This window comes from Telopea speciosissima, chromosome 3, assembly GCF_018873765.1.
Source record: "Telopea speciosissima isolate NSW1024214 ecotype Mountain lineage chromosome 3, Tspe_v1, whole genome shotgun sequence".
NCBI lineage: Eukaryota > Viridiplantae > Streptophyta > Magnoliopsida > Proteales > Proteaceae > Telopea > Telopea speciosissima.
The window spans coordinates 13,499,648-13,512,265 of NC_057918.1; the positions used below are offsets into that span (position 1 = coordinate 13,499,648).

The 12,618-nt window shown below is 38.1% G+C and overlaps 1 protein-coding gene across 1 annotated transcript; it reads right to left on the reverse strand.

Moving 5' to 3' along the window:
- Window positions 1–1,122: 1,122 nt before the first annotated feature.
- Window positions 1,123–11,535, reverse strand: LOC122656168 (probable galacturonosyltransferase 14). The gene is made up of 6 exons (XM_043850624.1): window positions 10,983–11,535; window positions 9,536–9,591; window positions 9,232–9,387; window positions 3,432–4,022; window positions 2,567–2,869; window positions 1,123–2,130 (listed from the first exon to the last, which is right to left on the reverse strand). The coding sequence occupies exons 1-6, from the start codon at window positions 11,191–11,193 to the stop codon at window positions 1,846–1,848; spliced, it is 1,602 nt and encodes a 533-aa protein (XP_043706559.1). The 5' UTR covers window positions 11,194–11,535; the 3' UTR covers window positions 1,123–1,845.
- Window positions 11,536–12,618: the final 1,083 nt, after the last annotated feature.

The window sequence follows — 12,618 nt, forward strand, 5'->3', positions numbered from 1 at the left end:
GAGGAGATGATCTAGTTAAACCATCCATTGAATGGGCAACATAACCCTGATTACCCACAATCCAGGTTTCAATCCCATCAGCATGGCTCCTATGCCTGTGTCTCCCTTTTTGGTTCAATCTATGGTGGGCAGGGAGGTCCTTTTACATAGAAGAGGAGAGAGACAGACACAAGGCCGGCGTAGGAGCCACACTCCCAAACTATAAACTTTTTTCTAATATATTTTTTAGGGAAAAATGCAGAAATCCCACCCCTGATGATGCTACACCAGTGTATTATTGTCCTTCACATGTTTTTTCTTTATTGTTTTCTCTCTTACCTGACCTTATGGGCCCATGTAAAAATAGTATTCCTCATGTTGTCATTGGTGTGTCGTGGGAGATTCCCCCCCCCCCTCCAACACACACATGGTGGAGAATCCTTCCCCTTTACTTTTTTGTGAACAAGGACAAAGATATCCATGGTACATAGATGGGTAGGATGATAAAGATCAACACATGACCTAACATTGAGTAACCTCTTTGCTTGGTCATGAGCTTCTAAATTTGCTGTCCGACTTGAAAACACAATATTACAATACATTAATATCAAAGAGAGACCAAGATCAGGATCCTTCATCTTCATTTTTATCCTACATGTACAGTAGCAGCTGCTTTGGATCTTTTAGAGCTGATGCTATGGCAACTGTCTCTAGTTCCTGGAATGATGGTGCGCTCCAACAGAACCCTTCATAGATTTGATTAGCCATGCCACCAATCCTACATTCTTCTTTGAATAAAAAGCAGCATTGCCAAAGAAGTTTGTTATCATAGCATTACAAGGTGCCTCATGCATGGGTAGTGTGACTCTTTACGTGGTAGACAAGATTATGCCATCCTTCTTGGCATTGTATACATTCCTCAACCTGCTTTGTGTGCTGTGTATATCATTGATTGAAATCACTCCCAAGTTGGGCATGTGGCTCAGGTAACAGACAATCAAAGATCAAAACCACTGAACCAGGCTTTCGGCGAGCCAGCTGACACATTCACACACCAAAGGTCTTCCACAAAGACAGTTCAGCTCAAGTGGACTGCAACCCTTTGGAGGGGTGGGGGGGAGAGAGAGAGAGACAGAGATGCCAAAAAAAGAATTATCTGCACAATTTCAATATTCTCATGAATCGTTCGTAACAAATAGCCTAAGAAAAGTTCCCCCAATGAAATGGGATCCATAACACAGCAATCTCCATTACCCACTACCTATAATCAACATAATGAATACAAAAGAAAACAAAAATGGGGGTTAAGACCCAATCAAGAAGGCAAAAAAAAAGTAAAAGAAAAAAGGAGATGGGAACAGGAAACTACACCCCTCCCCCCCCCCCCCCACAAAAAAAAAGGATATCTTGGGGTTGGATTATAAAAGAACTTGTCTAAAGCAGTTTATCGCATCCATCTGCATGATTGCTCAGGCATCCAAATCAGCAGGTCTGGCCATACGTATGAATATCCTTACTAGCTCCTTCCAACACCCGACTAATAGACAAGATAATGCTAGATACCACTTGGAAGGTCAGGGAAAAGGAAAACTCCCCTTTTCCTGCCAAAAAATTAAAGCATTGATTGCTATATTGCAGAATGAAAGAATGTCTCCGGTGCCCACGAGTAACGCAGGTCCTCTTCTGTAAATGTGGGAGGCATGGCAGAAGAGTATTTGAATCCGACAGCATTACCCACACGGTCAAATCTCTTGTTTTCCTCAATTGGATGTCATCAAAATATCGCACTGCAAAACTTACGGGAACTTATCCCAGTTAAATCTCTGTCCCATCTCTCACTTTCTGTTAGCCACTTGTCCATCTCACCTATGACTCCAAGATATGGCAGTTCCTCACAAAGACGTTAGAGTAATTAACGTACTTGGTCCAAAAAGGCCGGAGATGCTCAAAGCCAATCTCTAGCCATGGCTTAGACTGGCCGTTGTAGTGAATCACTGCTGCCGTCTTCACACTCTCAATGTTGGTCTTACTCTGATAACCCAAACCAAGCAAGTGCCAGGAGGGATCAATTGGGTGAACATGGTCTTTGAATGCGATTAGAGCAGGAGGTAGCGTGCCAAGCTTCCACAGGGTCAAGTTTGACTTCAGATTCTGCACCAAAAATCAATACCACCATTTTAAGAAACAGAAATTGTTTAATCATATCATCCCAATAATTGAACCTAAGAAGGTCTTGAATAAAGAACCCAAACAATATCATATGAATCCAAACTCAGCTAATAGACCAAGGTTTGCCAGGGTGTGAGAGCTAAGTGCAAGGTCTCAAGTCCATCACTTAATTGACCGAGATCCAATAACAGATGAAACCTGAATATTTTTTGAGAAAATAAAAGATATTATCCTACCAAATGTGCCAGCACACCTCATGACCAATCCAAATTGGCAAGGAAAATGTCTCATTTTATCAATTTGATCATGCTTAGATGTTCATTAAAAACCCTTCCCACTGAACCCCATCCTCCCAACCCTAACCTCCCAGCAAGTAAAAAGTATAGCATGCAATAGTTTACAGGCATTTGAAATTTACCTCCTTCAACCAATAATGATATGCATCTCTGATATCTGTCTTCCTCCAAGCACGTAAATCAAAAATGTTCACACCGTATGCCCATGCACATTCGTCAGGATTTAAACTCTTTGCTATTAGAGGGTGAGAAAAATTGAAGTAGTTCTTGAAATGCTTAGACATCACCCACTCATCTTCACCTTTGCAGGTTTCTACTGCCCCATTAACCTTGCCCTTGAGGTCAATCTCCCACAACGCTGACAGATCACGCTGAATTACCACATCATCATCTAAAAAGACCATCTTGTCAAGGTTTGGAAACAGCTGTTCACAATATACCAAAAAATGATTAGTAGGATGCTCAAGAAGCACTCATATCTAAACAACACACAATGACATGAAAACTAACACTATAATCCCACATGCTACAAACATTTATAAGTATTTGGGACGGGTACCAAGAAGATCAACAGCTAAATACTTTGCAAGGAACCCAACAATCCCTCCATTTTTATTTTTTTTTGGTAGGGAGGGGGAAGAGAGAGAGGTATCATTATTCCTTTCCTTCCACTAAAATCTCCCAACACAACCTGCTTCTATGCCTTCAATGTTCTTCACAAATTTTTTTTATTCTTTACTTATTGGTACCATTTTTTCCTCCTGATTTTTTCTTTGAGTTTTCATTGTTTGCTAGCAATACTTAATAGATCCCTAAATTCATGGAGTTTCTCATCAACAATAAATCAGAACACAAACTGAGACATATTACTTAAGCAATTTCAACTTCTTCTATGTCACTTCAAGATATAAATTTTCAACATTCATTCTCATAGGTTTCAAGTCTCCATAATGAAAGAAAAAAAAGGCTCACAGAACAAGCAATTACCTCTGGGAGGTATATGCGGATATGGTTGAGTAATAAAATGTATTTTGGGCTTCTGGCTTGTAATATGGATGCAAATGATCGAAGAGTAGTCTCACTAAGGTTGGCCCCAGCAACATGATTTCCATGGTAATAGTCCCTGATACCATGCTGGTTCTCAATAGCTTCAAGCACAGGTACATTTTCTCTTGTTAACCAGTCAAATTGGTGAACACCTCTCACCTCAACAATTGCTGGGGGAAGAGGGTTGAGTGCAAACCATGAGTGCATACCCGCATACGTCTTCTTGTCAGTGATGACATGGAAGACAATCTTCTCAGGTTTTAGAGAGGTTTTGACAGCGGAAGTGACTACAACAGAAGCTGCAAGGATATTGTCAGTCGCTAGGACAAAGTGGTGGTAAGAATTGTCAGAAAGCAAAGGAAGTAATTCTGGAGATGGCAACTGTTTCCGTGCATGAGCATTGGAGGAGTACTCATCAGTCAAACGCAAAGAGAGACAATGGAGGCCCTTTGGAATGGAGGTTGCTGCAAAATGCTTGTTCATGAGCTCTGCAAACTTGGATTCCCTAATCTCCCTGTCAAATTTCTCCATCTGCATAAATGACTTTCTTCAGTTGAAACCTCAAAAAGAAAACAGGGGGAAAATGTCATAAAAATAAAAAAGGTAATGTCGGGAGGGGGAAGCATTTTTATTTGAACACCTAACTGCTTGATCTATCAATATATCTATATGCATACTTTTTTTTTGATACACATATATCTATATGCATACACATGCACAAAAACGAGTTAAAGCATGAAAATCAATTAAAAGAAAATTTAAGGGGTAGGGGAACCAAGTTCAAAAAGCTTTTAAGAACCATAGGATGGAGGATGGGAGCTTCAGAATGTGTACGCCAAGTAATTTAAGAACCATTGATTTACTCATTATATAAGCTGTTCCAGTCCAATGATGTTTTATTCTCATTTGTCCAAAATGATATTTATTAAATAAAAGACACCAGCAAATTGCACAACAGACCCATGTCAGTAAGGGAAAGTAAGGTGATACTAATATTGTTTCACAGATGAGGACCATTAAAAGAGGAATCATGTAATCCCAAATTCCCAATACAAGATATATTTGGGTCATGATTGAGCCCATTTCACCAGTGGTGGTTCAGCATATAAACAAATAAATCCCATGAATACTTATGCCAAATTGTGCCCTTTTTGCAGAAAAGGAAATATTTCATTAATGAAGAAATGTATGAAATTTCTAGCCACCTTACTGAAATGAATATCAGGGTAAAAACACGATATTCAAGCCAAGTTGAAAATATCTGAACTCATTTATAACGAATTTTATCAGCAAATCCTGAAGTCCTTTATAATTAAATTTATCAACAGAACTGCATTAGATTGATAATAAACAGACACGGGCGAGTGAGCAAATATAAAATTTCCACAGCTAACCGGACTAAACGATGCAAGAGAAGCACTGAGCATGCAAATAATTGTGAGAAATTTTTGAGCCCTAGGCATTAAGGGTCCGGAAATAGAGTGCACAGAATTGTCAGAAAAAGTGCACTGAATAAGTAATGAAATGTAAAAGGATGATTCCTACAGTTAACAATCTTGTTTTGAGTTTGATTAATGACTATAAGATGTAACTTAGAGAAATAAATAAGTCCTCATGTCTCGTGCCTCATGATTAGAGATCTATATGATACAAAGCTAGGTTTATTGAGTGTGAAACTGAATATCCATAAGCTGAGACAGCTAAAATCACAGCCTTGTCACTGATTTACAAATTAATGCAGGATCTACAGGGTTGGGCTGTTGGGCTAGGGTTTATTATAAGGTGCACTAAATAAGTATTGCAATGTAAAAGGATGATTCCTACAGTTAACAATCTTATTTTGAGTTTGATTAATGACTATAAGAAGTAACTTAGAGAAATAAATAAGGCCTCATGCCTCGTGCCTCATGATTAGAGATCTATATGACGCAAAGCTAGGTTTATTGAGTGTGAAACTGAATATCCATAAGCTGAGACAGCTAAAATCACAGCCTTGTCACTGATTTACAAATTAATGCAGGATCTACAGGGTTGGGTTGCTGGGCTAGGGTTTATTATAGTGCACAAGGAGGATTAGATGTCTCTGTTGAAGAGAATGGGCGGCTGGGATAGGGTTTATTGGAGTGCACAAGGAGGATTAGATGTCCCTGTCGAAGAGACAAATTTAAGTTCAGAGAGTGGTCATAATGTACGTGGCCTTACCCCCACTTCGCAGAGAGGCTGTTTTCTGACTAGAACCCGTGATCACTTGGCCTTAATGGAGCAACTTTACCATTGTACCAAGGTCCACCCTCTAAAAGGGCAGGTTCGGTCCGTTCAGACACCATAGTTAACAATTTTCATATGACAAAATTAGTAGAGGAATAGTTCACGTATAAAGGTATATATTAATCAATAATACAAGTTTTAATAAAACATGGGATCCAAAAGTGTGGTATATTTTGTAAGCACAAACCTGTAAGATAAAAAGGGAAGTGTCTAAATTTTAAATCAAAGAATAATTCAAGCTATATGGGAGAATCCTAGTAGAGCTAGGAGAAGGGTATTTAGGTAATAAATCAGCAAACAATAATAGAAAAAAGGGTAATCGATTCATACTGAGATCTATTATGAACTAATGATTAAAACAGATTTGAAAATCAGTATATTGAAGAGAAAACAAACAATAACCGAAGTACGGGTTAAAACAGTAAATTTACCAAGTCAGAATTCAGAAATTAAGGTTTGTAGTGGCCAATCGATTCAACAGCATATGACATAAGCAGTAGCTTAAATCTCAAAATCGATTTAACAAGAAAGGTTAAAACAGTAGCTACAATGGAGGGTAGGGGCAGAATGGGAAAAACAGAAATATTTCAAAATCAGATGGTCAGAATTAGGTCAAATCATATTGAGTTCACCATTAGAGTTCCTGAACATATGGTCAAAATCTTGAAGGAATCTAATGACTGGATTGCTTAAGCTCAAAAAACATGTAACATGTAATTCTAGGTAGAAAAAGAATTTGCAGAAAAATTCAAGCTCTGAACTTACTTGTTAATGGTAGAAATTTAGAATATAGATTCAATAAACCAGTATAAGAATAGCAGCACAAGAACGTGAGCAATAGAACAATCCATCCGGGCTTCACAATGAAAGGTGCTCGATTGGATCAATCACCAATCTACCTTGATCACACACAAGGGTTCTCTTGATCAAACACAAAAGATTTCTTCACAGCATCAAGAGAAGAGCAGCAAAAGCTTTTCATTAATCAAATCCACATACAATGCTGGCCTCCCTTACAAACTTAAATAAAAAAAGTCAAAAACAGACTCAAACACTAAAAAAGAAAGGCCAAACTCAATCCTTAACTAATAAGGTAACCTAAAAGGGAGAAAGAATGCTACTTGGGGGCGTGCGGTGCGCTGCCCCTGCGCCCAGACACAGGGACACGCAAAATGACCACCACACCCCCTGGAAAGGCGGATTAAAGTTGCCCATTACAAAGAAAAACCCATTAGACTAAAGGCTCAGCACATACATAACCCAACCCAAAGATTATTTCAAATAAATTAACCCATTTAAGTTATTTATCTGCATCAATTACTTACATGCTAAATCATGTGGCTACCATGTATTGGACTTTTCCTCTTATTCTAGTTCTCCTCCTAAGATGCCACTTGACAGATTCTGGACCATAACGTCTCAGCATGGCTACACAGCCACATAGGGATATCATACCAGCAATTATAAATATTGCACCATGCTTTAAAAAATCCACATTGTTTGCTCATTGTAAATTTTTTTTTTTTTGGGGGGGAGGGTGGGGAAGTATATTTTTTACTTACTTTTTCAGTTGTGTGCCCATTATTTTTCCTTTTTTTTTGGGGGGGGGGTAAAAACACAAGAAAGTCTACACATAGTGTACGGATTTGCTCATTAAATATTTAGGGTTTGGTCATGTAAATATTTACTTTTGGGGGGTTTATTACAGAGAAGACAAGAAACAGAACAGAACAGAACAAGGAACAAAGAATGTGTGGTAGAAATAGAAGAGATGAAAGGTGGACTAATAAATAGAATCTCCTTGCTACTTCTTGGAGCAAAGAGAAAGCATCAGTATCCTAGTTCCACCACTTATGCAGCAATACCAAAATATAAAGGGATGAGCCCCTACTCGAGTAAGGTTCGCGACAGAACAAGCAATCAAATCCTTCCGCACCCTAACTGATCTACGACCAAAGAAGCAACAGCTGAGCTGATCGTAGAGCACTCTCTCTCAGTCTCTTGCAAATGAGTCGTATAAGGTTTGCCTCCACCGCCCCTCTGCTTCTAAATGTTTTGTAAGCCCATATCATGGTCGATCCCTATCGAAAACCCTTAAGGGAAACAGACCTACTCTACCGAGTTCCAAGCCTTTGGCACTGAAGTAGGGCGAGCTGCCGGTTACACCATGACGGTAGCAAAGCACGGTAAGCAGTATTATATTTGCTTTGTATAAAGAGTGTTTCCATGTCCCGAATGAATAGTGATAGAAGCAATGGCATTTTGAGTTGCCTGCTGAGACTTGGAAGCTGGCTGAGGGAAAAGCTGACTATAGAAAATCTCAATATATATATATATATATATATATATATTTCACACACACATTAAGTTTTCTTGATTTAAAGTGGAGGTTCCCGCTCGTGCGTTTGACCCAAAGGATTAGTCAATAACAGAGACAAGATGGCAGACATCTCTATGGTCACACAGCAGTATACTGCTTCAGTAACAATACATCGATTTCCATATGGCATGTATCTAAACAGATGTGGGGTGCCAACCTATCATTTCCTTGTCATTTAGTAAGGAATAAGAAGAAATATTTCTAATCCTCCTCGGATATGTGAACTCTCCTTATATTCTTGTGTCATGAATTGCTATACTAACAAACATAATAAATAAGACCCTCTTAAAATTACGAATCAAAAGATAACATGTGTCAAAAGCAACACAGAGCTTCCTAGAAAGCATTGAGGATTATCAGGCTCATTCTGTGCAATTTATGTGCAGCTGCAGGCTATCCTAATAACTTCAACATCCAAAAGTAAACCAGCTATTACTGAGCTATTTTAGTGCAGACCAAGCTCGCAGTTATCAAGCTAAAAGATTGTCAACAGTGCAAACAAATGCAATCCGAACCAATTCACTGGTTCTTTCAGTTTTTACATGGAGCTCTTGTTAGCCTGTAAAAAATCTGCAAAAGTAACTTTACAGCCACCTTTCTTATAGTCTACCGAAGAGCATCAATAAAATACAATTTAGGAAAAACTACATGAAAATTGAAGATGAATGCCCTTGAGAAACAATTGGAAATACAAATCTGCAAGCAGCCAGCTATAAAAATCATATTCCAATGTCCTCAGAGAGAGAGAGAGAGAGATTCTTCATCTCCTTATCTTTATTCACCTTAGTCTTCTTTCCCTTGTTAGTTCTCAAAATAAGATGTTTGGGTCTGATGAGAACTGCAGAGCCCCACTGAAAAGGTTGTGCTCATGCATTGCTATTAAGAATGACGTTTCTTCTTCCAATCCTACCCAATATTGACAATATTGACAATGTTTCAACAACATAAGAAAGAAAGAAAAAGACAACCTTTCAGGCTGGTTTTCTAACTAAATGATTGGCATTGGCTCTTCAGGTTAGAAATTGACACAGGAAACCATTTCATCAATAACCTAATTTTTAAAAAAGAGATTTTGGTAAATTAACAACATACCATTGCCTTTAGCTTCATAGCGAAAGTCTTAGCATCATAATGGGAATTCTTCATTTCAGAAACAAGTTGACTGAACGATTCCGGCAGCTTCATGTCAGCTGGGATCTGCTCAGCTTTGACATGGTTGAAGATCTTATATAAACCTTTTACTAACTTCTGCATATCACCATCCAAGGATTCACATTAAAATAACAATATGAATAAATAGTTCATTCACCAAAAAGAGGATAAAATCCACTTTACCAAATCAACAAATATGAACTGATCACTGATCAAACAACCATAATGAGAAGCAGATTTTTACCGTTGAATCATCAGCCCTACCAAGGAACCTCGGTCCCCATCGTCTTCCCAAACAATCTGAAGCACAGAATTACAAAATTAAAGGGTGATATAGCATCATGGAACCAGCTAAGTAAAGCACTGAATGATATTCATCAAAAAGGCTCTAGAAATTGACAACCTTTACAGTGAACTCAAGTTTTTCCAGACCCATCAAAATGATTTATGTTACAAGAAACTCCACCAAAGCAAATCTTTTCAAAGCAACTAATGATACCAAATAACATAGAGACAACAATCCAACAAAAGAAAGGAAACAAATGCAGGAGAATACTAATAATTGACTGGAATTCAGTAAGCAAGAGAAGATTTTTTTAAAAAAAATTAATGGGTCCAAAATAAAAATAGAGATCCAAGAAAATGAAATGTCTAAGGTTAAAAAATTGGTCAACTCATTAGGGATTAAAGGTGATGCAATGGTCCTAAGGGTACAAAAATTAAACCACCCAAGTTATACAAGTGTTTCAGAGGACTCGAGCAAGGTGGAACCGGCTCCATTGCAGCTTTTGGTCCATTTTCATGCTAAAACCAAGTGTTGAGCTAGACTTTGTAACAAAAGAGGTACAAAATCTCAAATTAATATCTTGATTCAATAGACCAAATTCCAGGGAAAATAGAAGAGGGAGAAAAAATCAAATAGGAAAATCTGGGAAACAAACATCTTTGAGGCTCAAATGGAAAACAACATTTTAAAGGTACTGAATCAAACAGTTCATCCCTAATCCAATCTGTATTGAAATATGAAACAAGAATACATCCAATACCATAGGAACTGAGACTCAAATCAATCTCAGCCAGAAAACCAAAAGAAAAATGGAAACTTGACTGAAGAAAAATATAATTGGAAACGACTACAGCCAATTACAGATAAGAAAAGAGGAGAGAAAATATTTACAGAACCGTCGTAGGAGGGGAGTCAAGAATATATAAGGAGGGATTTCAAGAATATATAAGGAGGGGAGTCCGAAACCTGTAAAAGAATACATTTATTTGTCATAGCTGTAGACAATGTGTTACAGCTGAAAAGACTCAAATTCAAATACAACCAATCAAAACGAATTAACCAGATAGAACAAAAAGGAATGGCGAAAAGGAAAGGTAACCCAGCCAAAAATCAGAAGTGATGAAATCCAGTTTCAATTCAATCCAATCGAATCTGAAAATACCCGCAATAGTCCCTTGTTGTCTCTTTGTGATCGTTCAAATACCCAAACAGCTACACACCTCAAAGGAAACAAAAAAGTACTATCCCAATCCGGCCAATCGTGGCGAAAAGAGAGAATCCAAAGTATGGCTAGATAGATACCTCTCTAGCCATAGATACCTCTCTCAGACAATTTACATCCATAAGAAAGAGAGATAAAGCATGAAAGCAAAAAGTGAGTCACAACTCATAAATCAGACATTACCGAGGGAGGAGCACTTGTTGACACCTTCGAGGGTGACGACAGCGGTGAGAATGAAGACGAAGGGCAGCAGGAAGGCAAGGATGAGGATCGTGTGGAAGAGGGTCCGATAAGAGACGTGGCGAGCTGCGACCTTGATCTTCATTAAGTCAAGAAACCCATTGCTGCTCGAGATCGTGATACTTTTCATGCTAGGGGAGAAATGAAGCTGCATCGTCGTCTCTGCCTCCTCGTCGTCGTCAGGGCAAGAACAACCCTATAAGAAGCAACCCAGTTCAGGAAACGGTCGGTAAATACCACAAAAATCACCATCAGATCCAATAGTTCTATAGCAGCAGATCGACGAAAATTGCAAAAGAGATTGAGATCTCTTCTTGGCCTTTCTCCAGTTGGGCTTCTTGGGTCCTTCTGAATCCGGCATTTGGAGCTTTTGGGTCGATTATGAGTTCAAGAATGAAGATTCGACGAAAAAGTCCAACTGGGTCCTTCTTTCTCTCCCATAGAGAAACAGAAAACTAGAGATGAGAGAGATGGGTTTTTTTTTTTTTTTTTTTTTTGGGATACCCTCCCTTCTCCTGTTGTTCTATTTTCTTAATTAGAGAGAAGAGAAGGATCTTATTTTGTTACTAATATTTATACTTTTCTTTCTAATTTAAGCAAGTAAATTTATAATTTTTATGATTTAAATCCAAGAGAAATGGTAATTAAAACTGTTAAATGTGAATGGGTGCTTAGCATTTTGTGTTCTAGCCTGGGATCCCTCGCCCATATAGAGAATTTTGGGGAGAGAGAGGGAGGGAGTCTTTGACTATTGGGTTTGTGAGATAATAATTGATATGGGGAGGGAGTAGTGTCTCCTAAATTTAGTTAATTTCTAGTAGATATTGGTAAATAAGAGAGGTATATGGTCATTGAGGTACTTTGCATTTTAGTTGGATAGGTTTTATCACATTTTATTATTGGGATCCCTTCATTATTATTCTCTCTTTGTGTCTCCATCTGTTATCAAAAAGGAGAACACAAATGAGAGATCTTAATAAATTATTGTTTGATGGGTGTTGTTGGTCCGGCTTAAATGTTAGGTCTAAGTTTACCTTAAAAACAAAAAAGGTCAAATATCTTGTGAAACTAAAAAATATTAATTCAAACTTAATTCCAAAGTCAATTGCTGATTGTTTCTAGAATATGATTTTAGTCAGTTGTGAATTGAGTGAGAGAATGAAAGAAGGAAAAGAGAGGTGGAAGGATAAATGATCTACCTGAAATGTATCTTTTCAATCCCTTCTCTATCAATCAAAGAAGAAGTGGAAAGAAAGAAATAATACAGGTAGATGTGAAACACTCTAGACAACACTATTTTCAGTGATGATTTTTCTTTTAATTTGTAAGGGAATATGGAATGAGAAGAAACATAAATCAATAAAGGGAATACCAAGCCTAATCAAGATGGGGTTTTACAGTCACCAACAAGGTCATATGGTTTACATTAGATGGACTTTAGCCAAATTCCTCCATTTTGTAATGGGCAACAACCAAATACCATTAAGTCAAGGACCAAGTTTCCCTCCACCCAAGGTGAATGGGATTCCATTCACCGAGGGGTGGGAGAGGGCAGGAATAGGTATCGGGAGGGTATTTC